This window comes from Gymnogyps californianus, chromosome 15, assembly GCF_018139145.2.
Source record: "Gymnogyps californianus isolate 813 chromosome 15, ASM1813914v2, whole genome shotgun sequence".
NCBI classification, from domain to species: domain Eukaryota; kingdom Metazoa; phylum Chordata; class Aves; order Accipitriformes; family Cathartidae; genus Gymnogyps; species Gymnogyps californianus.
The window spans coordinates 17,455,940-17,483,414 of NC_059485.1; the positions used below are offsets into that span (position 1 = coordinate 17,455,940).

At 43.1% G+C, this 27,475-nt stretch overlaps 1 protein-coding gene across 3 annotated transcripts in view; it reads right to left on the bottom strand.

The window, feature by feature from the left end:
• Nucleotides 1–27,475, bottom strand: part of CLUAP1 (clusterin associated protein 1) — a 77,095-nt gene that overhangs the window by 2,111 nt on the left and 47,509 nt on the right. For all 3 annotated transcript variants that reach the window (XM_050906045.1, XM_050906044.1, XM_050906043.1), the window contains exons 9-11: nucleotides 22,709–22,781; nucleotides 11,667–11,774; nucleotides 1,170–1,225 (exon numbers count right to left, since the gene is read on the bottom strand). In XM_050906045.1, the coding sequence (XP_050762002.1) occupies nucleotides 1,170–1,225; nucleotides 11,667–11,774; nucleotides 22,709–22,781 (237 nt within the window). The remainder of the gene's footprint in view (nucleotides 1–1,169; nucleotides 1,226–11,666; nucleotides 11,775–22,708; nucleotides 22,782–27,475) is intronic.

Genomic DNA, 27,475 nt, shown 5'->3' on the forward strand with positions numbered 1-27,475 from the left:
GTGAAGGGATTTCTGCAAAAACAAATTCTTTGGTTCAGAGAGGCTTAATTTCTATACCACGAAGGCAGCGAAAGGCAGGGCGGTACTGAGAGAGACGGAAAATCCCCCAGCAGCACAGGGCTTCTGGCTGGGCGCAGAGAAGATGTCTGAACACCTAGTATGCCCTCCTCATCCAGACAGGCAGCACTGGGTGGGGTGTCTGCTGGACAGCGAGACAGAAAGGCTACATCTACACTAGAAAATTGACAGACAACACAGGTTCAAACACAAATTCACAGTCGTCGTAGTTTTTAAGTGTTTGTACTATCTCCTAGCGGAGTTTTGGCCCGTGCCAACTAGCACTCTCCAAAACAAATATTCCAGCATCACCTAGGGAACAGGAGAGCCCCACTGCTCCTGGTTGGCAGCCTGGATGCCAGCACCTTTTTGGGGTGGTGGGGAGAGCTTACTGTATGGATGCAAACCACATCCCAGCAGCTGGCTTCAGCTTCCTAGTAAAGATGTAGCCACTTACGAGTGCCCAGAGGCATAGAAAGATTGCCCACATATGCCAAAGGCTGAGCACAGCAGTCAGAATAAGTGCCTGCTGTACAAACCTGTGTATACCTGTTTAGCCACTGTCCGCTCACCAGGTCAACCGTAACCAGATGCAAAGCCGGTAGCCATGGGACAGCTTTATCGGCAAGGCAGGGATCCCAAGGAGCACAGCTCACAGTTCTGCTCTCATCCCTGTCCCATCATCTGGAAGACTGAAGGACTGATGCTGTTAGTACAGACCACTGAGAGGGCTCCAAGGAGTGCGTTTTTAGAGCAATGTAGGGGATTTAGATCCACGTATCTAACTCCTGCTACGCTGCACTGATCTGATTCCCAGCAATCTGCCCCAACAGCTTAATAAAACAGCACTCCTGCAGCCTGTGTGCTGCTAGTTATACACTACAGGCTGAGGCTAAAGCACAGGGCAGTGCACAGAGACTCCAAGAGCAAAAGAAAAATAGGAAAATACGTGTCTACGCAGATGAGAGAGCAGTCAGCTGGAGGAACGGAGAGGAAAAGCAGGCCTGGGGCATGAAGATTCAGCAGGTAAAAAGGTGTTTATCTTGCGGAGTGGGCTGTCATTCTAAAGCACTGTCAGAGAAGCTCTACAGGGACATGGGATGGTTACTTACATCTTCCTCCGTGTCTCCACCTTGCATTGTTCCCACGATCCGTGCGCCAGCTCTTCCTGCAAGAGCAAAGAGAATCACCATAAAGCCTGGCTCATGGTTAACACTGAAGGAGAATTAAAGATAAAGTTAAGCTTTTACATTTTAGAGGACTAGTCAATGGCAGTGAGAGGATGAGATCCCAATGCATGTAAAGTCACCCCACTTCTTAAGCCTCAGAGCTCAGGAGAAGGTAGAAGAGGGTAAGGCTGACAGTAATTCCAGTCAGGATAGTATTTCCAGAGCTACCTCATGCCGGTATGACAGTTCTGACAGGACAAGAGGCAACAGACACATTAAGAAACAGGAGATTCTATCTGAACACAAGAAACCACTTTTTTTTACCGTGAGGGTGGTCAAACACTGGAACAAGGTTGCCAAGAGAAGTTGTGGAGTCTCCATCCATGGAGATATTCAAAACCCGGCTGGATGTGGTCCTGGAAAACCTGCTCAAACCTCCTGTTTGAGCAGAGGGGTTGGACTAGATGATCTCGAGAGGTCCCTTCCAACCTAAACAATTCTGTGAATTGGCATATTCCTTCTTCTGCTTTGGTACACAGAGAACAAAAGCCCATCTTTTCCATGTGGTAAGCCTTCTGTCCTTTAGAGAGCTCACTATGCTCAGATCCTTTCTGATATTCCAGTAGGGACTGACATCTCACAGGAATCCTAGGCAGTGCCAAGGCAAACCTCAAGAATTTCTTGTTGAGAGTTGGATGCGTAAGTCTGAAGAGGGAGGTGGAGAGCTCAGGGCTGTAGGGAGTTCACTGAAAAGGGAGAACACACTTGCGCCGTGCTTTGTTACTTTTGGCTATGTAGAGGCCATACGAAACGGGGAAGATGCTAGCATGGTCTCCTTTGCTAGGAAGGGAGGCCGGAAGGTGTTGGGAATGGGTATAGCAGAGTTGTGACTGGGGAAATTCTGCGTGTGGGCTGACCGGGTGACTCAGCCCTGCTTTCTGCAGCCACCAGAAGTCACTCAGTGCCACCCGGATGCCTATTTAACAGTCCTGCTGTGACCATCACATTTCACCATCTGTTTATCTCCTGTCATCACTAGGTTTTTCCATGCCAAATATGGATTTTTCCAATCTAGACAAAATCTATTTTATTTTTTTTAGCATGAAAACAAAGCAACTTTAAAATATATCCCGTCAAACCTCTTTTGTACCTCCCGAAGTACAAAAGACGACAGGTCCCTTTCGTCCCCTTTGCAGATTGATTTGTGTTAGTTGTAGCAAAAAGCTGGCTAACTCATCCAGAAGTCACCAAAAAACCCTTGTTGCGTCAAGGCAGATAATTTAAAGGATCTTACGTCTTTAAATAAAAAGCAGTGTCCTCTATCCATCAGGTTGCTGATAACACAGGCAGTGGAGATGGAATTATAAGAACATTCCTGGATGGAAGATCTCTCTCCAAGCTTTAGAGACTTCTGCTCTAATTTAGAGCAAAATTGCTAGACTAAACTATGTAAATTTGGAGATGATTACAACTGACATCATTAGACGACAATGGAACCACATTTTTGCCCAGCCTACAGATGGCTCCAAGAGTTTAACTGCAATTTTGCTAAGTAGAAGGCTCAGCATAAAGTGTTACATGGGGAATTATTACCTCAAAAGGAGAAAGCAGCAGGGAGCTCCTAAAATTTACCGGTAAGACAAAGCTGAGAGAGATCCTGAATATAAAAGAGAATCAAGATATCACATAAGGAGAGCTGATGAAATAGGACAGTTCAAAAATGCCAAGCGAAGAGCTTAGAGAATGCTAAGAGAATGTTTGCAGGATGCTGGATGCTGCTCTTCCATCAGTGGAAACAGTAAGGACATCTTATGGGCATCTAACTGCTTACATTTGGAGGAAGACGAGAATCAGGTACTGCCCAGACTTTGATCCCTACGTCGTTTAAACGAGCAGCACCTCTTTCAACTAGTGACTGTGGGATCAGCAGGATTAGGTCCCGTAGCACAACCTTGGGACGCTCACAGGAGACACCCCAGGATGCAGAGGGGCTGGAGCTTCAGGTTGTGCGCTATGCTGTAGACTAAACAGGAGAGAAAGCAGATTTTCCACATTGGTAGAAGAGCTTCCGTGACAAAGGCGGGAGCGTTATTTTAGCTTTCAGATCGTAAACCCCCAAGTTTCCATGTGTGGGAGCAAGAGGAGTGACAGATGGCCGCGGTGCATTTCTGTGTGTGCTGGGGGGGAGGCAGGAAACAGAGGAGTCATCTGCACAGGACAGGGAGAGCTGGCAGGTACGGAGGTGTTCGTCACTTGAAATTTCCTGGGTTCAATTTAGCTGGGCTCAGCTTGCTGCAGCATTAGTGCTGCACTGCTCTGGCCACAGAAGCTCATGCAGTTTCCAAGCGGGTGAGAGCCTGTTATGTTTACTTACAGATAATGTGAATTCAGCCGGGACAGGCTGTACAAAGTGATAATTAGGCAAAATGCTAGTAATGAACAGACTGTAATTCACTGCACCTTTGGATTCAAATCTAATCTCCGTGCATCGCCACGGTTTATAGCCACTGAGCCATCAAAGATCAGAAGCAAACATGCATCCATGATTTTAAGCCTGTGAGCATTTGCCATTTCTCCTCTGCGTGTGATGCTTGCCATTGTACTAACCCGTACAGCTGCCTACAATGGATCCACAGGACTAGAATGATTTACATCTTCTTACCCAGCAGTGGGTATATGTTAACCCTGTGCCTGACAGCAAGAAGCGACACTTAATCTGAGAGGTTAGGCCAACCTACCATGAGGGAAAGGTAGATTTGCAGCTGAAACATTTTGCTCCCAGTTTGGAGATCTGCATTCAGTCTCCAGCTCTTCATGCAAATTCACAGCGTGAGCTCAGGTAAGACACCTCCCTTCCCTCCGCATCACCTCCACACACAGAAAATGGGGATAAATCTTTTGCCTGATCTTTGATCTGCATGCCTTTGGGCACTGCGTTCTTAAAAGCGAGTGTAGCCCTTAGCACAAGGCCCTGATCTCAGCAGCTTTTTCTAGGCATTGCCAAAGTACAATGATTAATTAAGCACACTACAGCTCCTGCCCAGGATGAATATACTTCTATTTATTTCTTACACCCTCCATGAAAAGGAAACTTGCTCGGAAGTGACCGACCTGTTTCAATCCCACCATTTCAGACCTACAACCTCTCCTCCTTCTCCACGAGGTCCAGTGTCGCAATGGCCACAATACAGGCTGAAAGCGTACAGAAACACCTCCTCCCTCCCAGGGAGCGCTTGACTTTGCTGCCACAAAACATACAGGCAAAGACAGCCCTGTTGGGAGCAGATGCTGAGATGGTGGGAGAAAGCTCTATTTCAAGTTAAGACAAATTCATTTCTGTGAATTCCAAACTGCAGCCCGTTTTTGGTGTTTCCAAACACACTTGGTTGCCCCCCTTTCCCCAGCTACATGAGCCTGGTAATATCGTCCAGCAGCTGCTGTATCAGGAAACTAAAGACTTTGCAGACTCTTATCTGGGGGATGGGATTCTGCAGAGATCCACACAGAAATACATGAAAATGAGAAGAGCAGCTGTATCAGCTTTCTCCCTCTCCCCAGGTTAGTTTCCTCCGAGTACTGGCAGTCAGACCCAGTGGCTTAAACACTTACAGTGTTGACTGGTTTTTTTCCCCTCCTGCTTGACCTGAAGAGGCAAGGAAGAAGAGACTAATCTGACACTCCAAAATGCTTTTATAAGGTTTACAATTAGGACTTGATTTGCTTTACTAGAAAAGTATATTCACTCCAGGAGCGCAGTCACAAGAACCCGCTGTATGCCATGCGTACAAAACAGAGTAAAATTGCACTTGGTGAAGTTCACAAGGAAGGAATTTATTTTTAGAAGTTCAAGGAGAGCAATGCCGGTTTGGTAGAGTCCTCTGAGGTGCTCTGAGAGCCGGTGCATTTGTGAAATTTTCCCCCTTGACTTCGTAAATTATCAAACAGCTGGAGAACTTGAATCCTGCTAATGCACAGCCAAATATTTTCCTGCCAGACCATTCTTTATGCCTCAGCCTTCTCCCTCTGCCATCACCACGGTACGTGGGAAATCCAGACCCACTCATCTCCTCACTTTCACAGACTTTGAATCAAGGCAAACACATGCAACAAGATGCCTGCAAACACCAGGGTTCACGAAGAACCATCAGGAAGAGAGCAGCCTGGCCAGGTTAGAAGAGATTTTTGTTTCTGTTGCTCTGTACTTCTTGTTAACTGCCAAGAAATCAGACGGGGATTTTCAGAGGAGCTCTGGGGTTACAAACAATAATCAAACCCCACACGGAAAGGAAAGGTAAGAAGAGTTCAGTGCCCAGCAGAGCCTGTGTCAAGGCTGCTGTTCATATCTGACTCACCTCTGCCCACTTGACGCCACATCAGGTCTATAGGTCTCCCTTCTGTGCAGACATCAAAATCTATTTTGGCCTCCGAAAGCACGAGATGCAGAGCACCTGCAAGCCCCGCTGAGTATGTGAACTGCAGATTCCTGGTATTTTTGAGACTCAGGCCTTGCCGTGCTGGAACTGCTGGGACATCAGGAGGACACTGACAGCTTCTTGAGTCTGCGGCTGAAGTTTGCATGTGCAACACCCTTGGCAAATCCTCCCTAGTGGCACTTCAGTTATCAAGCGTGGCATGAATCTGAACACGACATTTTCTGGGTGTTTTTTTTTCCCCCCAAAACCACAAGCTCCAGATACTCTGACTGCAGCAGCGGCGAGACCCTGATCACAGTTTCTTAAGGGTTTCTGAACAGACTGATTAGGGGGGATGACTTGGCAACAGTAGAGGGAGACCACATCCTGCACTAAGCTGCGTGCCAGTAAGAGGCAGCTGTCCCTACGGATGAAGCTGAGAGATCAGGGATGGGATCACACAGCATTTGAATGATGCCTAGACAACTGCAGTGCGCTTCAGCATGTTTTTCTTATCAAGACTCATTTCCACAACAAAGAAGAATGCAACGTTTTGAGAAAACGTGCAGATTTGTTACCATCTTGTATTTGTAAAGATAAATGCACTTGCATACATTTCTCGGTCTTGGACTCAGAGACTTAATTTCCTTCAGGAACCAGAGAGAAGGGAAGAAATAGACTAGTTATTTAACATGTGTTTTTAAAAATTAGGCAGGTGACAGCCACAGGCACTCAATGTGAACAAGACATCCAACAAGGAGCAGGCAGCTGTTGCACATTCCTAATTGAATCCCTCCACTCCCCTGCATATTGATGGCAAACCTGTGGTTTCTACACACCTGGGGAGGTTAGAGGGAAGGAAAACATTCTGGAAATTCAGTAGCAGAAATCTGAACATGGCCACAAGCTGGAGAGAGAATTTCCACAAGCGGAGTCTGACCATTTCCACCGAGAACAGGATTTTCCTACTTTTCAGCTTGCATGCTGCATGGAGGGATTTGGAAACAGGATTGTGTAGGCTCACCTGAGAAGATTTCTTGCTACTACGTCAAAGCTCCCGTTCTCCCTACAGGATTGAAAAAACAAGGGCTAATTCAGCCTCTGCAGCCTTCCCCCAGCATACAGGGTACCTTTGGCCCTTTCCCAATGTCTGCTAGCCAGCTCCTACTTAATAAGCACAAGCTCAAGTTTAAGAAGAAAACCAAGACAGGGAGGCTAAACATCATCATCTCAAAACACCAAGTGTCTGCCACAACAGCATCATCAGCGTGCTTTGGATATGTGCTGCTCCGCATGCGCTGCCTCTGTGAGACACATCTGTACAGGACTGGGGATCCCCGCAGGCCTGGCTACAGCATGGGAATAGCTGGCGCTGGCAAGCCAGCCCCTGTCCACTGAGACACGGGACCACGCTCTCTGTCTGCCCCTCAACTCATCTCCGGTTTGATTTCGCATACGTGGTTCCACTTCTTCCAAAGAGGTACACTTTGGCTTTCTTAATAAAACCCCTTTATTCTCATGTGCTGCATCCAGAGACGTGTTTGTTCTTGCTATATTAAACAGTGCAGGTTTTCACAGGCAAAGATTTTATCCATTTGGTAGCAAGTACACTTGCTAACCTGGCTGCCAGCACATCATTACCACATTGATCCTCTGGGTCAGTTCTGCAAAGGTAAGAGGCTCCAAGAGAGCTGCTCTCTCACTGTTTGACTTTGGACTGATTGTTTGCTGAAAAACATTCAGCGTTTTATAAAGCTGTCTTCTCGCAATAAAGACCAAATGGGGCTGAAGTTGTTACTCTCTGGGTAGTGAAATGGTCTCTGTGGTCTGAAAAGAATAAAAATGCCCCTTAACATCAACGTTACAGAAGGAAACATAAGAGCTAAAGCATTTGGATAATTGGTTTACAGGAGCTGAAAGATCCTGGCAGTGTGGAATAGAGGGTGATTTACTATAGACAGGCACAGTCCCACAGTTCTGCAAGCACGGATGATTTCTGCTTCATTCAGTAGCATTTCCACTGCCTACCTTGCTCCAAGCACAGTCTGTGCCAGGCTGCCGTGGCCTACCCAATCAGCCAGTGCTATTGCTGGGAAGAGGAGAGATCCTGAATTTGCTCATGATTCCAAAATGCATTTCAGAACTCTGGTCGGAATGAGACTGGAAGGATGGATCTGCACATGTAAACACCACATCGCTTCAAAATCTGCCACTTTTGATAATGTGGATGAAAAAAATCCACTTTAGTTCAAGGGGGAACTGGAAAGGTTCTTAGGGAAAAAAAAAACCCAAACCATCTACTGAGGGTTAGACTGAATTCGTGGAAACCACATTCAGCTCAGGAAATCCTGATGAGGGTTGAAACAGTTTGAGAGCAGGAGGGAACCTCAGGGAAGTTCCTACACTCTTCCCCAGGCATCTTCTTTCAGCCAGTGCTGGAGACAGAAGACCAGGCTAGACAGACCTCCTGCCTGACCTGGCATGGCAGCTTCTACGTTCCTAGGACAAGGTTTTGCATTCTTCACCCTGATGTCCACCCCATCTGCACATGAACAACCATCCTGCTGCAAACTACTGGTTTATGGCCTGTTTCAGGCAAGAGGTTTCTCTACACTGCAGGCGGTTAAGACCTTCAACATGGCAAGAATTTCTTTTTCTTTGGTTCTGTGACAAAACAGTGCCTTATTCCAAACACCATCACTAACTCACAGTTTGACCTCAGGGAAGTCCATGCATCTATTTTGTTTGTGTAACAACCTCACTTCTCTATTGCCAGACAGAATAAAAGTGGATGTGAATTTTTATTCACAGTGACCATATTCAAATTAAAAGTTACAGATGATAAATCAATGTATTCTCTTACTTACAAAAGCAAATGATTAGTGACGCATGGATTTATTATAATAAGCCCCATCAAGGAGGAGACTTGCCTGCAACTGTGATATTGTGATAAAAAAAGAGGTTGTAGTTTCACAAACCCCGTAAGCCAGCACCTATCAGTTTGGCGACTATCCTCCCAGCCATTTCTTCTCACCCCCATGCCTGCTCCCTCCTGGTACAGAAACCTTCCTGGCTTCCTAAAACTGGGTTTGCAGTACTGTTGAATCAGAACCATTGAACTCAAAGGAGATACAAGCTCCATAGCGCATTACAGGTTCCTCCTTAACCTGCTACTGCCTATTCCTCTTTGTACGTGGGGAATAAGGGTTCGATTTTCTCTCTGTACCACAGGAGCTAGCAGCCTGTCGTGTCTCCCCCAGCTAACACTCTTTTCTGCTCCATGGGAGACTAAATCCTATACCTTCAAGTCTTTTAATTGGCTAAAACAGTAAAACCAGGAGCAATATTGTCAAAGCTGCATTTAGTTTGAATTTTGCTGCATCTAGACAAACCTGATGAAAGGACTCTTGAGGGTGGAAGTGTGTTGATTTTTCTCAATTATACCCAAGTGGCCTAATAAGAGAGATTATCTCTCCCTGAGAATCTTGCCTCTATAATGGCAAAACACACTGGAATACCTGCTCACCTATTACAGACAGAGGGAGGAAGTCTTATCTTACAACACTAATAACCTGGAAATTAGAGATGTAAAACCGAATCACAGGAACTGACCACAGCGGACCATTTCTCCTTTGTTTGAGAGCAAACATGGCTCAGAAGCACCACCATGTAAGAAGACATAAAGCTTCAAAAGAAAGTGATTGAAATATCTTGAATTGAGTCAAGGAAAAAAAGCAGTAATTAATACAAATAATGTTCTTGTTATGCTGCCTTAATAATTAAGTATATTTTAAATGCAAAGTGCCTGTGCTGAAGAACATGTACAGATTCTTGCCTAATGACAAATAGCCCGTGAATGTTCAGGCCTGATTTTCTAAAGAAGCTGACGCACCCGACGTTAATCTCGGGTCTTGACATGTCTCCAGCACTTCAGTTGGTGAGGGTCACGCAGTCAAACATATAACCTCACTATCGATGAGGGACCTGGACCAAAGGGACCCCTTTACACAGACGGAGAGGTGCAGATCTGAGCCTGTTCTCAAGGCTAGAACTGCTTGTCACGTAAGCGTGCACTCTGGATCAGGCTGGAGCTCCTGAAGGAAAGCTTTGGCCTGACTGGTGTGTCTTCATACAGTCCAAGCTTTTGTTCCTATGTTCTGGACAGGTAAGAATGGGCTGGACTTAGTGAGCTCACTCTAACACCAGCAGCAGAGATATCCCAAGGTTGAGTTTTCCTAAACAGAAAGTGTAGACATTTTTGAACCAAAGCCAGCGGTATGGACAGAGAGCCTGCTGTTAGTCTCACAGCGTGGCTACAGCTACAGCAACTGGGCAACTTGCCCAAGATGATGATGAGTAACCTCAGCAAAGCAGAAAAGTGAGCCAACAATCCTTCCCTTAAGAGTCTAACAATGTTTGTATCCATCTCTGCCAGCAGAGATTGCACTGGAGCACTGTACGACTGGTGGTGTGAGTTAGAATGGGGGAATACAACCTTACTCCTTCTGGAGGACCTGTAGGAAAGGCATCTCAGGAGCCATTTAACATACTTGGAGCTGGTTCACTAGTTCACAGCAGGTGAGAGGCAAAAAGAGGACAGAGACCTAAGGGAGGCTTCCAACTTACACAGAGATAAGGAGAGTAAAGATTGGGATGGTAACTGTGTAGTCAGCAAACAGCATGCTCAGAGTATGCAAAAGTCAGAGGATAATTATCTGCCAGGAGTAGTTTACGAAACACTAGGAAGAGACCTACAAAAGCACAGAAAGCAATCTAAACAGCACAGCAGAGAAAACATCTCAGGGATTTGAACTGCTTGCTTTAAGTCTGACAAGCTAATGCTGAGTCTCCAGTAAGTGTAATTAATGATAACAAAGCTCTTCCTAGAAAAAAATTCCACTTGCAACAAAATCTACAACTTTTATAATAAAGCTTTTCACTCCTAAAACTGGTATTAAGAGCTGACTCCGGATGCAGCCAGTACCCATATCACTAGGTTATAATGTCCTCTGAGATGAGGCATCACAAGACAGTCACACAGTCATCTCCAAAGCTCTAAAAACTGCGTACAAACCCTTCCTTGAGAAACAGCAATGTAAAAATCCTTAGTGAATATTAGCGTTTCTAGCACTTATCAAGAATTTTCAAGTTTTATGAAAAACAGAGGAACTGAGGATAAAAATGCTTGAATTATATTGACTTGAGAACTTCAGCTTCTTGCTCTGGTCTCAGTCAGAGAGAGGAGAGCAGAATTCAACTCAGAAAAAACACATATTTGCACTTTATCTAAGTAACAGGTTCCAGCAGAAGTAGTGGCACATGAAATTACCCACTTCATCCAGATCCCAGAGAGGCTTTTGCTGATGGTCAGAATCATTCACTGCGAACAAGAACGCAAAGGAGAACTAACCTGATTTACTGGTTTAATTTTGCTTGACTATAGACTAAGTAGAACATTTCTTTTTCCACCTAAGTGAAACACAGACCCTCAGAAGGTAATTTCTCTGACTTGCTTCTGACCAGGGCTCTAGTGGAATCAGCAGCCAGAAGCTGCAGTTCCACTCCACATGAACAGTGGCAAAAGTCAGACGTCCGTCCCTGAAAGAAATAACTCAGGTGTGTTGCACCCGTGACTGTGTCAGCGCGGGTGGCTTTATGGACTCGCTAAAGGTCTCCTTTTGAAGAAGACTCTACTAGAATGAGTGTCAACAGCTAATGGGAAATAAATGCTTTGCAATGAGAAATGGTATTACTTTTCTAAGGCTCTGTAAAAAGCTATTTCAAGAATCTGTAAGGCAATACCAAGGAAGGATTCTTCTCACGCGATATTTTTTTCAGTAAATAATCCTTAATTTGCTCCCCTGAAAGCACTATGTTTTCTCCACAAGACACTGTCCTCTTACAGCTCATGAGAACTGAGCAGTGCCAATATCCTTGAATGATAACAAGGTTTTCTTACATTTAAGGTTACTCAGATAATTCCAGCATATCCTTCTGAATAAAGGCAACGAAGGAAAGGTTAAGATACCTTGCAGTAGTGTTTCCGTGGCGGTGCGCTGCTTCATGATCTGCCTGTCTTCCACTTCACTATCAGATCCTTCATCCTCTTGAATCTCTATGTCGGAATCATCATTATCTGGTTAAAACAAAAACAGTTGATAAATATCACTGTCCTGGTTTCGGCTGGGATAGAGTTAATTTTCTTCTTAGTAGCTGGTACAGTGCTGTGTTTTGGATTTAGTGTGAGAATAACATTGATAGCAACAACTAAAACATCAGTGTGTTAAGTAGCACTTATCCTAAGTTAAGGACTTTTCAGCTTCCCGTGCTCTGCCAGCAAGCAGGTGTGCAAGAAGCTGGGACGGAGCAGAGCCAGGACAGCTGACCCGAACTCACCAAAGGGATATTCCATACCATGGAACGTCATGCCCAGTATATAAACAGGGGGGAGTTGGCCGGGGCAGGGTGTGGATCGCTGCTCAGGCATCGGTCAGCGGGTGGTGAGCAATTGCATTGTGCATCACTTGTCTTTTCTTGGCTTTTATTTCCTTTTTTTCCATTATATTCGTTTTCATTACTATTATTACATTTATTATTATTGTATTATATTTTATTTTACTTTAGTTATTAAACCATTCTTATCTCAACCCAGGAGTTTTACTTTTTTTCGCTTCTCCTCCCCATCCCACTGGGAGGGGGGAGGAGTGAGCGAGCGGCTGCGTGGTGCTGAGTTGCTGGCTGGGGTTAAACCACGACAATCACTCAAACCAACCCACAACTCAGAATAGCAGTTGGACGCAAGAGATGCTAGCAGTCTCTACCTTCAAGACCAAGACTAATTAAAAATGCAGTCGCAGACAGAGCATTGGCTCTGGGGAATGTTGGCACAGGGAAACAGCCAACATCTGCATCCTAAGGAAGGCATCCTTCTACACATAAGTGCCAAAGAAGCATACAATCTAAACAACTGCTGTGGGACAATCCTCAGATTGTACCATAAAGGCACTGTTCTAAATACACTCTCTGGTTATGAAGCATATGTACAGTCAGAAGGTGCTATTTCAGCAACTGATTTAAAGATAAAGATCTTTTAAGAGCATTTGGAAAGTGTGGGCTTATTAATACATCTCCTAGTCTTTTACTCTGACATAAGCAATATCAAAACCTGTCCCTTTAGACTCTTTGCCTTTCATTTAATCATAGGTTAAAAAAGCACAGTGAGACATCCCCAGATAAATGAAAGCAGTTACAGCCAAACGCAAGATGCCTGGAGAGACAGGAAAGCTTCCCAAGATGCAGGAACCGCTTCAAATATTTTCATAATCTGCCTGTGTTTTCTTCTTCCTATCCAACCTAAAGCCTATTTAGTCCCTTACTCCTAGTTCCCCAGTCACCAAACTGGAACAAACCTAAAGGACTTAGATTAAATTATCCTTCAGATGTTTGAAAGCATGACAAAAGTCTTCAGATACTTAAAAGTGCCTGCAAAGAAAAGGGCAGACTCTTCTCCATGTCAGCTGTACGAGTCCTACCTTGAGGTTCACATGCACGGTCAACCAAACTGATTCTCCTCCGAGCCTATTCTGAACTAAAACAGTGGGTGGAAAGTTGGCGCAGAAGTGTGTGGAAAGTTTGGAGCAGGCTCTGCTCCATTTAAGTCTCCTGTCCCATGAGCTTTTTCCTCTCTCTCCTTGCTCAGGCCAGCCTGCTTGTGCAAGCTCCTTGGCTCACTAAGACCAAGCTCTGCTTTCCAGCGACTGCCCACTTGTGATTATTTACTTCCCTCCTCAAACATTCAATCCATGAGCCAGATCCTCAGCTCCTATCACCTTACGAACTCTTCTCACTCGTGTAGAGATGAGCCCCTCTACACCAGCTGATCCTACAGCTCAGAGCTGATGCTGTGTGGTGGCCTGCCCGCAGGAGCTTATGGAATTAGCAGTGCTATGACAAACCCAAAAGGACCCCGTGTGAGGTCAGCACCCAGCGCAGCAACAATAGCTGTTAATTACTTAGAGAAAACAGGCAATTCTTTCCCAGGTACATTTAATGACACACATGTCTGAGCTGAAAATGGAAATAACTACTTTAATTATGATTAGTAATAATATTTTTAATCTTTGCAATATTTAATTATTGGACAATATACAAATATTAGGCATTTTTCCATAATCTTTTTCATTGCAATATTAAGTTAATGACAAAATACAACGGCAAGGGATGTATTTGATACCCTGGTAAGATTACGAGGCTCCAGCAACGTTAGCTACAATTTCTATTTGTGGTGCACTTTCTTCTTTGGCAAGTGAAGGAATCACTCACTTGTGTGACCTGAATATTGTTTCTGTATTCAGGAAAGCAAGGTTTTGTTCAGCCCTTGCCCATGCAAACTCCTTGGGAAGAGCCACGTGGAGCCTAAATAAAGGATTGAGGTTCGTGCTCTGTATGTTAAAGAATGAGACACTCTCATCTGCAATGGCTCTCACTGCTACTACTAAAATGCCCTCATTCTTATTTTGTGTTTTTTTTTTTTCCTTCTTTTTTCTTTTTTTTTTGAGCAGCAATTCCTCCAATTGTCATTTGCGCTCCTCCTGTTACGCAGCCACTGGCCAGAGCTGAGGATGCCGCAGAGAGCCCTTATGATTACTTTGCCAAACCACTTCTGTTTCATCCCCATTAGCACTTTCTGCTTCTCGCTGGGATCTCCTGAGCATGAGCTGCCAGCTGAGATGGGGACTAATGGAGCCAGCGCTCTCCGCTGACAACCCAAAGTGGCAAACCCAGCTACCACCACTTTGGGGACAGGACTTAGAGCAGAGAGGCACAGCGATGCGATTCTGCTCTGGTTGGGGGCACGGCTGTAACAACATTGGGCTTAAATTTTACATTTCACTTTTCTGGAAACTTTTTTTTTTTTTTTAAACCTTTTGTGGTAACAGACTCTCAGATGTAACATGTAAAATATATTTCCCTTGGGAAAAAGCAGGGGTAAGAAGACAAGAATAAACAGGAATGAATCTGCCATCTTCCTTCTGCTGTACATAGAAGCGCTCTTGCCTAACTACCCACACTGATGGCTTAATGCTCTCCTGAACCACGTGAACCCTTCCAGCTCCCTGTAGCGCACTCCTGGGCACTCCAGCTATTTCTGACCCATTTCAACTTGCAAAAAGGAACCTCATTTCATCATATAATTCCCCACAGTATCTTTCTGTTGGAAAGTGGGACTTGCAGGAAGATCCCACGGTGAATAAGTGCCTTGCAATAGAAGTGATACCTACTGTGGAGAATCAGTGGCTGGAGGGCCCCAAGCTGCTGCTTTATGAAAGGAAATGGTTTAAACACAGCTTTTTCCCTGCCTCACCCAGCCCTCTTCTTTCTCTCAGGCTCTCTGCTATTCTCAGTCCTCTCTTTCTCACGCTATTTCTTTTATCCTTCTCCCCCACTAACTCAGATGTTGTAACTCTCGCTTGTCAGTGATGAAGTCGCAGTTCTCTGCTGTTCGGCCCACGTGTGGATGCCACAGAATACCTCTGGCAAGCCCCAGAAAAGCGTGCCTCGTGCCCCAGCTCTACCTCTGGTCTTTCAAAGCATGCTCAGGCAAGCCAAGCCAGTAGCAACTGTACGCCTACCTTTCATTTACACCTTCAAAAATCCTGGATTACCCTTCAATACAAACTAATAGAAGATCCCTCAGGTGAATTATCAGCATATAAGCACAGTGCATCGTTTTTCCTACTAAGTTGTGACTTTGAAACAAATCTTGTTACAGATCTATGGCAAGAGTTTGGATTTTCTTTGAATAGTCTAGCTAGAATTCTGACGCACATACCCCAACATGAAGCACGCCAGAGGATCAGAAAAGCGGCAGCTGCAAATGCAAACTCAGCAACAGTAAAAGTTCTGCCTCCAAGCCTCCTGCCCACCACTCGGAAAGACATCAAGCACCTTTTTCACTTACAAAAAAAATAAGTGTATTGCTCTAACCCAGCTCAATGGCTGCTATCACCAAGCCCGGCTCTGTCTAGTATACAATCCGAGTTATCATCAGCTGAGCAGAATCGTGCTGAGCCAAAATCCCAAGGACACAGAAGCAGAGCATATTGCTGAATATTTATTTAAACACACAAGATAAAGACAAGCTGAGTACAGGCTTCTTAGCAGGATTAAACGGCAGACTAGTCCAATGCTGTGTGTGACCCATCCTAGCTAGAGCACTACAGTGTTCCATCCCTCACTGTATGTGCCCAGTGTGTCCAGTTTTCAACAACAGATTTTTGGTATTCATGAAAAGGTGACAATTCAGAAAGTTTCATTTAATGACATACAGAAAGAAACTACTCGTTGCCCTATGAGAAGTCACAACCACATCTGTGTAATACTGCATAACAAATTGCAGTGCATCAATTCCGGGGAGACAAGGCACATTCTTTACGGAGAAAACAGATTTTTCTTAGTATCAGCATAAAGCAACAAAGATAACACAGCATACTACTACAAATTCCCACGTACTAGTACATGGAGTACAGAACACATTCTAATGGAGCTGGCTTATGAGATTTGCATGGTTTACATGAAGATTATTTGACTTTTCACAACAAACTGTTATTCAGCAGTCCACGTGCCCAAATTCAGGCCAACGCTGGCAGCTTACCGGAGCTTAGGGCTGGTATTTTAACAAGCTTCTGTATTTTTACTACAAAAAGGTAATCAACAGAACAACTCTATAAACTGTGCTTGGCCCATTTCCCCGTGGCTGTGATTTACTGCACAGCGAATACTGGCAAAATATCAGACTACCTGAGAGAGAATATACTGGGATTTTAAACTCCGCTTGCCTTACATTTCAACATTTCCATTTCGCAAAGGTGGGTTTCAGTCAACTAAATTAGTTTCATTTAAAGCAGTCCAGCCACAAAAAGTACATCCTGGTTACAACTGAAAAACACTGCTCTCAGAAGATGCGTTATTTGTTCCAAAGCACACCTACTGTTTCCAGAAAAAGCCAGAGCAGATACCTGGACCGATAATACTATATTTAAATGATTTAATTTTTGGTAATTTGCAATGCTTGAAGGAAAAACAGCATGATTTAATAACTTACCAGTGATTTCATTACAGATTTGTTAGTTTGCATAAATATTCAAGTAAATGTATCCAACTGTAAAATAAGAAGGTGCTGTGGTGAAGATAATGAGCACAAAGGACATCGTTTATTGATATGCTTTAGAATTAGATATAAGTGTTGTTTAGCATGCTCAATTTCATAATAAAAATCACTGCTTTGAAAACACAGGCACTGGCTCCACAGCAATTACTGGATTCAGCAGGATGTTGATTTTGGTGAAAAAACATCATTTGGTGAGAAAAATCAAGTGGGCAACTGACAGCCACTTGATCCAAAATAAAATCAATTTAATAAATAGCATGAAATTTTAGAACAGGAAAAAAAAGGGGGTGGATTGGGATTTTAATGTGACTGAAGGGAGAGTGAAGTTCAGTGCCCACTTGAAAGCCTCGGTTCTACCAAATCCATACTCTCGTCTCACCAAACTCAAGAGCATCAGGCTGTATATCAGCCTGAACACTTACATGTTTGCAGCTCTGCAATTTGAACAGAAAGAAATGCTTTGATATATAAATTTCAGTAGGGAACATCCTTTGTCCTTAGCACAAAACTGAGATCCTTCGTCTGAGCTCTAAGAAAAATTCATCCTGGTACTGAGAGCTACTGATCAAGGTCCAGACACTTGTGGCTCCTACTAATTTCAGCAGAAAGCTTGGATGTTCAGACCTGCGTATACTAAAACTGGGCAATAACATACCAACAAACACCAACCAGTAGGTTGCAGAGGTAGGTCTAAGTGCACTTTCTTACCTCTGACCTTGGTCATTTTAAAATGGTCTACTGCTACAGTATCCAAACTCACATTTTTAACAGTAACGATGATTAAACACTGCCCAGGGAAGCAATAAGTCTCTGTCACTTGAAAGAATTAAAAATAACTCTCGATGACAAGCTCCATTTAAACTGGGATTCGTATTCTTGGCACAGGAATAAGTAGCCAAGTTATTCTTTGGCCCATTTTATAGAGAGGTCATATTCGGTGACCATAACTATTTCTAATGATCTTAAAAGCCAAGAATCCATCAAAGTACTATTAAATTAGAACATGAATTTGCAATTATTTAACAAGCAAAACACAAGACTGTTGTGGACAAGTTCCAAGTGTCTGTTACAAGAAGATGGATGGTCTGAGCATCCTGCTGGTGACAGTGCTGAGCATTAGCAATATCATCCAGGCATCTCACCCTTGTGGGAATTACCCAGCGACTCACTGCTGCACTTCAAATGCCGCAATTGTTGCAATGGGGCTTTTTGTTTATCTGCTGTCAGATTTTAAAGCATCAATTCTGGAGTAGAAAGGGTACAAGACATTCAGTGCAGCACCAAACTGCAACAGCATCATGCAATTTGCTATCCAAAGCACATCATGTATTTGCTCTGTTTAATTGAGCAAGACGATAGAGCTAAGCACATTTTGCTTAGCTGTCAGAAAAGAAAGAGTGAGCTCGGCAAGTAGAACTGGCCAAGGAAACGCTTTGGTTGTGTATCGAGCAGAATTGAAGCTCTCCAGGAGCATCAGTTAATCCTGTTGCTATTGCTGAACAATATTGAAGTGGTGCAAATTTCAAAATGCTGTGTAACATGGATGTTTATTCATTCTGTAGACCAAGCAAGAGTATGCAGGGTGGGCTGACTGGAGCGGCACACCAGAAAGTGGTACAGTCAATGAAAAATGCAGTTTTACAGCAAATACTTTTGCAAACTGAAATAAAATCCTGAGCATAGCATCACCCAAAAGAAATATAGGAAGTATTCTGAAAAATTCAAAGGGTTTATTTTTATATTTTCAAAACAAAATATTTTACTTTTTTAACTATAGCTTATATAGTCTGCTTTTAAATTGACAAAAAAAATCTTGAAAGAAGGTGAGAAAACACATGTGAAAAATTGTGTAAAAAAGTGAGAAAGATCTTTTGTAAATGTAATAAGCTGATTAGTCTGAAAAAATGTATTTCAGTCTGGAAACATTCCCACTTGTTACTTTTTTGCTCAGCAAATATGTTTTTTCAACCTTGGATGAACCTGAAAAAACATCTTGAATTTCTGCTGTGATCAGTGACCTTCTTAGCCCTCTCCTCTCACACCAAACCATTATCAGAGCAACTCTTCTCATATCTACACCTGACAATAGTTCTATCAACAGCCTTCACAGTGCTCATCCGAGCAGGATGCAATATAATGTTTTAAGAGTCTCTGTTCCATTAACCACAAGGAAACCAAGCCCTGAGTTTCAGTCAATTGGCATTTGTTACTTTGCACCAACCTTGGATGTGCCACAAGGGCAGCATGCTGTGTGAAAAACACCACATCGTATATTGGTTTCTCTAAGAGCATCTTACATGAAATAAAGATTACAAAAATAACAGCAATTTACTTACCACTCATCACAAAAAACATTCCTGTACTGCTGCAAATACTTAATTGCATATATTTTCATCACGTAAATAATACTCAAAGCCTGAGCTGTATCTAGAGTTCAACATCTTTACATAATTTAAGAATGGGTTTTCATACAACTTAGTGTTAGCTTTTCTCTTTTTTTAGTGCAGTGGTTTTATGGGGATGCTCTGTCAGAAATAAAAGATGATTTGCAATGTATGCTAGCAAAAGAAAAAAAGAACCAGGCTGTTTCTGAATTACACTAAACATTCTTGCAAATTTTATGCAAGTACCATGACATAACCACAGGCTTTCTATATTCTTAACACAGACTGGCACAATTCAACCTACATTCCACAGCTGCTCTTTACAATAAATACGATTTAGGTTTCTCTGGTGTTAGTTCAGCCCCAGAGCTGTCCAGAACTCCTGCAACTTCTGCTGCAGAGAAATGAACTGTTAATTTGCAACCTTTCTTACCAAATTAGCAGGATAAGGTCAAAGGATCCAGACAATAAGAGAACTGCATCAATTACAAAGGTACGCAGAGGTAAGAGTGCTTACAGGGGCAGAATGGATGCTGACTTTTATCAGTTAATGGTAACAAATTTATCACCAGATTCCAGCCTATGCTGTTATAGAAGAGCCTCATTAAGTGTTTTGCAGCTCTCAGGGGCAAAGTGTAATAAGAGTTAGAGAACCTTTCCTTTTCCTTGCAGGAGGCACTGGCCCCGTGCCACCCCCCTGTGTAGGAAAGCAATGAATCTGTTCAAACGAAGCTCACTCCTCCACCTCAGACCCTGAAGATTCAGCCAGAGAGTCTTAGGATACTGGGAGACATCAGGCCAGCCTGCCCACCTTCCACTGAGCGGAGCCGCAAGGGGAAGAAGCTAATCCCTTCACCTCCAGAACCCATTGCACGGGCAAGACCAAGTCAGAGCAGGTCCTACTTTAACAGTCCTGCGAGCAGGCACAATGTATTTGTTGGTTTGAAGGTTCAGGCAGCAAAGTCCTGAGGTTTTTGACAAGCTGAAGATGGAAGACAACTCAGGATAAAAGCACTTAGCTTTGTGGGGGGGCACTACTTAAAAATGCAAGTGGAATAAGCAAGTATTTTTCCTCCCAAAACCTACTTTAGAAAAGGTCCTTCAGATGGTAAAGAAAACCCTTCATTAACCTTCCTTGTGTCTGTCTCATTAACAGGGCACATCCTATCTTAGAAGGAGGATGTAGCATGCAGAATCTCCAAACACAGGTGAAAGAAGGTTTAAGTGCTCATGCCTGTAGCACTTTACACCATTTCCCCACAATACACACAATGCTCTCAGTACTCGTTGATAAAATCGCTAACTGCCAGGCCAAGGTTGTAGGGCTCTCGGGAATCCTCTACGGCAGAAACTCCATCCCTTATCATGCTTCCCAGTTCTAGTGTGAATTTCACTATTAACCTTTGGGGCAGGCAAAGCTGTTCAGTGATGCTGCACCGATTCTGCTGCTGTTTCTTTGTTTCCTCTTGTGCAAAAAAAATGTATTTTTCTTGTGACTAGGATCCTGGGATTAACGTAACTGTTCTGTAAACATATCCCTCATAGGGCACTATGCCATTTAAGACACCAACCTCTGCATTCTCTCACCAAAGCAAATCTCTTGGTTTTGAATTGTATAAAGGGCGTCATTTAACTAATAATGAGAGGAGGAGAGTAGGGTCTGGTCTAAGGGGAAAGCACAGCCTGGTACCTGATCATTATATGTTAGCAAACCGTGGTCTCAGAGAGCTCTACAACATTCAATAAATTAACCTTACAGCATGCAGTAATGAAGCCGTGCTCCGTGCTCGTGACTGGGGAAACAGCCTCCGAGAGCCAAATTTATTGTCTCAGTTATACCTCTGCAACTCTGCAGACTTCCACACTGTGTGCAGATAAAGGCAGGCTGGAGCTGACAAAGATGACTTGATTTTTCAAGGTTATGGGACAGTCAATAAATGAGCCAGCACTGAAAACCAGGATCCTGGTGCTCTCATCACTGGAATAAATACTAATTATGACAATTAAGTACTTGAATAAAGATGTATTACAGTAATATTTTTAGGTCATTAAAAGTCATAATCTTAGGTGTGTTAGTTAGGTGGCAGTTAAATCACTCACTAAAAGGCAAGCTTTGTATTATTTCAGAGATGCAAAATGACAGTTTTCCAAGTGAAAATCCACAGAGAAGGAGAAAGCAGGTAAGCAGATTTTCACATTATACTTCCCACTGCTAATTACTGATGATAGATGTTTATTTCCTCTTGAACTTATTTAACCCTGGAAACTGTCAGATAGCAGAACCTGGACTCTTTCACTCAAGTAAATCCTTCAAACAATTCCACATTCTTGTAATTTATATTACAAATCCTATGTTTCAGCTAAAACTTCTTCACTTTTTACTGCATTGACATAAGAAGATGAGATCAAAGATGGGCAGAAATGAGTGACTTTCCTCTTTCATGAGCTTGCTCTGAAAATCTCTGCCAGCAAACAAACTGTGAAGCGCAACTTTTATGTCTTTACTAAATTTCAGCTTTCATGAACTCTCCCTCTGATCCTGAGAATTAACTTTCCTTCTATTTTCTCCCACTACCATATAAAAATGCACATATTGCAATATTATATTCACAGGGGTAATTAATGAGGAAGTTCTTGCTGACGCTTGGCTTAAAAGGAGCAAAATCTGGTTTGTTAGCTTTCTACAAAATCTCAAGAGGTTATTATTCCCTTCTGATCTTCAGCTAGAATTCTAATTGATTAAGAGTAAGTCTAGAAAAAAAGAAAAAACCAAATTTTAATTGCATTCACATTTTGCAGGTACACTACAATCAAGCAAATGCAAGCAGGCAAACGTGGATCCCACTTTGAAGATTAGTGATATTAAAGAGGATTTCAAGCTGAGAGTTTTTCATCTGTGAAAGTTATGATCTGATAGACACATCACAAAGAATTAGCCCAAACACATAACCAAACTCCATGCCATGCAACGTGGCAGGCTAACTGCTGAGGACAGAAATTACGCTCCGGTTTTGCAAGGCACACCAGCACACGTGTAATATGAGGCAGTCAAGCAGTCCCACAAACCAATGAGACTACTCACCTACACGCAAGCATTTTGCTGAGTAGAATCATCTAACCAAGTTTGTTTGCAAATCAACCTTTCATCAGCAATCCCATCGTGCTGGGACAAGTGCTGTGTCCACAGCGAGCCCATATAGGCTTTGATAATAGTAAAATGAAGCCTAAAAATCTGCTCACTGCAATTGCACAGCGTGTTTACTGGATGACTGCTTTCATCCCTCAGCACTGCAGGTAAAATTTACAAGGCAGAGGAGCATTTCACAGAGGTTAGGTTCCCTATTTCACTGTTGTCCTTTTAAAATTATTATCATTCCACTTTTTCTAATATAGCCTGTTGACTCTGTCATCTATCCCATGTCCCCTCCGCTTCATGTTTATAAATGGATACTTATCCATGAAGTAGCCAGTACTTAATTTCTCTGCTAACACAAGCGGTGAAGAAATCCCACTTACTTCCACTCTTAAGCAGCTGCTGTTCCTCTTCCTTCAGCCTGTTCTGCATAAGGCGTAGCATGTTTGCTGCTTCCTGTAAAAGGTGAAAACAACTGAATTAGAAAAGCTGCCACACTGCCCAGTCAAGTAGCTAATCGGATGCTCCCACAACAACAGTTAAGGGCACTCACAGGTAGAATGAGAATAGAAAATTTCAGCATCGAAAATATTTTATGAAAAGAAGGTCTTAATTGAAACATGGGAGCTCCTACTTACCTTGCCCATGAGGGTCAGGATATAAAGCATATACCCAGGTAAAACAGTGCACTGAAAATCAACCATACATTCCCACTGGCTGAAGCCTCACTCACCACATTGAAAATGAGTTCATTTGTCTTCATCCCACAGAAAATTACTGCTGTTACAGAACGGGAGCGGCTTTCTTTGGAAAGCAGTCTTTGGTAGTTGTTTTCAACCAATACTCCATTAAACACCAGAAGTGGTTTGTGAAATGACTGCAGCTTCATAATACACAAACCAAACCAGAATAAATTCACACATTTCTACGCATGCAAACAAAATGGGAGCAAAAAGCCCTATCAATAAGCTGGAGAAGTATAGCCATATGCTATACTACAGTATTCGGGTGCAAAGGAGAACCATGACACTAAGACTGCACAAGGTGGTTTGTTGATTTTCTTTTTTGAATATGGCAGGTTGTTAGACAAAAATATGCTGAGAAACAGTATTGTAATGACGGTATGATAAAGTTATGACAAATGCAGTTCAGAGCAAATGGAAAAAAGGTAGAAGAGTGGTTGCTGTGCTGAGGAAGAGAAACAAATCACAAGTCTCAACCCATTCAGATGAAGGCAAATGATAATAGAAAATATTACAAAAAGGCCCACAAGGACTTATAAAATCTAAGTCTTGCACAGTCAACCGAGTAAGAAATGTGACAGCCCAGAAGAGAAGCAGCAAGCTGATGGTAGCGGGGCAGTGGCAGTTAAGACAGACATTCTCATTCCAGCATAATGGATTAGTAAGAAAACATGGCTGGCTCTGTAGACAGTAACTGATGAGAGTAATTTTAATCTTCTAGGATGCATGCACTTGCAGAACATCACAGACCAGGTAGACTAAAGGGACTCTCTGATTGCTGAACACCACAAAGCAATTGTAGGAGGTGTTTCGCTGAGTTCATGATGTTCTCCATCCAGTTAGGACTAAAATCTAGCAAAGATACCAAGAGACTGAATTTTAGGAACTAAGGTTCCCTATTCCAGTAGCAGCATCAGACAGAAAAATATATTTTTAATGACATCTAGTTTAAATTTGGGTAATGTTAATGGTGAATAGCAAACTAAACATGATAGACTAGGTAAGATACGAATGCATACAATCAGATTCAGATAGAACCTACAATACCAAACAGGTGGCAAACAACTGGTGGAAGGATTTAGCCACAATTTTTGCTAATTTTAGTCTCTTCAATTTCAGTCAAGCAAGACAAGTAGATGGGAAAGCTAATTAACTGTGGATTGAACTAAGATTTCTCTGAGTCTTTGATTTCTCTATGCAAAATATGCTTATAATTAAAAACATCAGTTGCTTTGACGTGGTCAAATCTGCACATTTACAGCGCATTTGCGGAAAGGAAATATGGACTCAATTGAAATACCCATGGGACAGAGGGAAGAATGGTTGAACGGTGGGCAACCTTTTTACACTTTCAGGTGGAAATGTATATCCATACGTATGGCAATAGTGCGCTGGCCGAGAAAGGAAAATCTCCTCCCACCAACCTCTAAGCAGCAGCAAACCACCAAGTCCTACCCAGCACACAAGCAAGTTGCTGGAAACAGAGGCCTGGGGACTGGCTGGCATGATGCATCACAGCTTGGCAGAAACATCTATGTCTTGGGAGTTGAAATTCATGCTGAAAAAGCTTGCAGAGAAACTGCTTACAGGTGATAAGGGGAAGTGATGTAAGTCACCTGAACCTGGTGAGAAACCCAGCTCAGTGCCTCTCTCAAGGCCACAGAGGGAATAAATTCTGATCCACAAATCTGCTTTGGACAACCATGCAAATTGTCTGCCGTACAAACTCTCCAGTACTAATAGAGACAATGGCTCCACAGATGCGAGGAAGACTGCTAATGATTGCTTGGGACTGTAGAAATAACACTGCAAAACTGAAGCACGCGTGACAGCTTCCAGGGCTATAAAGCAGAAAGGTCACGGTGCAAAATCATACTGAATGAGACACTCCAGCAGCAACTTGCAACAATATAAACTACTGAAATCTCTGAAGTGATAGATGTATATTCTGCAGGGAGGAGCTAATTCCACCTGCAAGAACATGGAAGGAAAAGACACAAGCATATTTTTATAACTTGTTTCATGTAGATTCATAGCATTTTAAATACCCTGTTTAGGAAACTGCTCTTCTTTATTAATTCTTCTATAAGGAACAAATGACAGTGAGGACAGAAGAGTGTGACCGAAGATTAAAGGAAAGGGAAGATGCAAGGATGCTGAGGATGGTGTGGTTATAGTAAGTAGGCCAATAAGGTTACCTGCCTCCTCTCGATCCATGCTGTTGACCACGATACAAGTGACCTCCGTATAGCAGCAACACATCTGCACACTGCCTGCAAACCTGCACAGCTCAGTTCTGCTGAGAAGGAGGGTAACCACTGCAATGATTAACATTTGCCATCCCCCTCAGTGTTAGCAAAGCCTTTTTAGAGACTGATGAAATTCAAAATGAATGTGGACATGAGGCAAAATTTTCAGAGGTTTCTAACTACCAGTGTTTCCTTTGGTCTCTGTAGCATGTGCCCATTCCCAGACCTCCCTCTGCAACAGCGGGTCCCAACATTTTCTGACCGAGCCTCACAGTTGCTATCTTCTTTCCCTACCTCTTCCTCCCTATCTGGTTTCTCCCAGTCAGTCGTAAGATTTAAAGATGGTCAGTGATTTAAACAAGTCTTGCCCCTGCCCCAGCAAACATTTACAATACAGCCTCCCCACTGCTATGTCTTTGGGACAAATGGAGTAAGTGAGGGGATCAATCAGCCGTCTGAATCTCAACCCCACTGGCTGATGCAGCCTACACAGTGTATACGGCAAAGAAAATCTACAGGGAGGAAGAAAGAAAGAACATTTCCCAAATGTCATGGGGACAAATTAATAAACCCAGAAAACATTGTAAAAATGTTCACAGACCAGTGAAATAATGGGTACGGATATAATCATTGCCTAATACTGTAATTCCAGGCACACGTTAAGACAGCTGAAGCTGGCAATTCAAATTCAGTCAAACAAGCAGCCACTTTGCCCTGCACCCTGGGCCACTTGCTCCTTCCCTTTTATCGCTTCCCCGCTCTGGTGCAAGCATTTGTACAGCGACACCAAAGAATCCTGGTGAAAACTAATCCAGCGAAACAAAATTAAGCCAGGCAAATTCTCCACTGCAGTTCAGCATGTGGCTACACAAATTCTTGACTGGCAGAATGGAGGATGGGGTGTTGCAGTTGTCGGAAAAACAACAGAGGTAAGAAGATGGGGTGCTGTTTGTTTCAGCTTCAGTGCTGGTTTATGGACCTAAAATACAAGAGAAACGAAGTCTAAGAAAATGGTTTAACCATACAGATGAACCACTTCTCCTCCTTTCCTCTAGCCTCTTTCTTGTGCTGCTTGCAGCTCAGCTGACCTTGTAGCAAGCCAGCCCAGAGACAAACTTAACTGGCAGGAAAAATGTTGATTTTCTACTGGTTTAGGTTTCTGAATAGCTCAATGCACAGTCGGTCAAATGCTGCTGTCAGCCCAAGGGAGCTGCTGAGACTGTACATCGTCCCTTTCAACAGCTGCCCATCACTCCATCAGTTTAGCTGATGCCAGACTACACCCTGCAAAAGCTTATCAAAAACTGCGGCAATAAAAACTATTCCAAAAGGGCAGCCTCAAACCAGTTGGAACCAGGATAGCATCAGTTAAGTGCTGTTTATAGTCCTTAACAAGTAAGATCTTCAAAGGAGAGGGCAGAAGCGATGGCAGATCATATATCTAGAAAGTAAACAAAATTTATCACGTAATTTTTTGAAGTTACATACTCACTTAAAAGAATCTGCAGAGAAATCTTAGCTCTGTTAAATTAGTGAAAGAATTACAACAGCTTCATTGGTTTAAGATTTTGGGTTTAAAAACAATGACAACTTTGAAACAGCTGAGTCAGTGGCAGTTTCAGCTTCTCTTTCTCCCTGCTACTTTTAATGACTGCAATCATTAGGCTGCATTTTTTGGCCTGACTGGCTTCCACCTTCACTGCAGACACCACTCCCCCACATTTTACATTATCTTAACAGATGTGATTTATATCAGCTCAGTGAAAACAAGACCATGCTAATCAGAGGTGTTTTTCTCTTTTAGGCTGGCCACTTCTGTGTGACCCAGGGCTTCTGAAATGTGACAAGGGAGAAAAGCTAAGGGTGTGACGACCGTAATGCTGTGGGTGCTCTTTCAACACATAATGTCGTACAACGGACTTTAATAGACTAGCACTCCACACAGGACAACAGTCACGTTTTCTGTGCGGAGTGGCAGAGTGACAGCTCCATGAAACAAGAGATGTGGCCTTGACCTTGCGAAGCACCCACAGGGAACAGCCTGGGTGCCTCAGGACACTGTACGAACAGGAGCCAACATTTAAGCTCCTGTTCATTAACGTGTTCAGTCTCTCCAGTAAACAAACAAGACTGAAACGCTGCAGGCAAACACTGTACA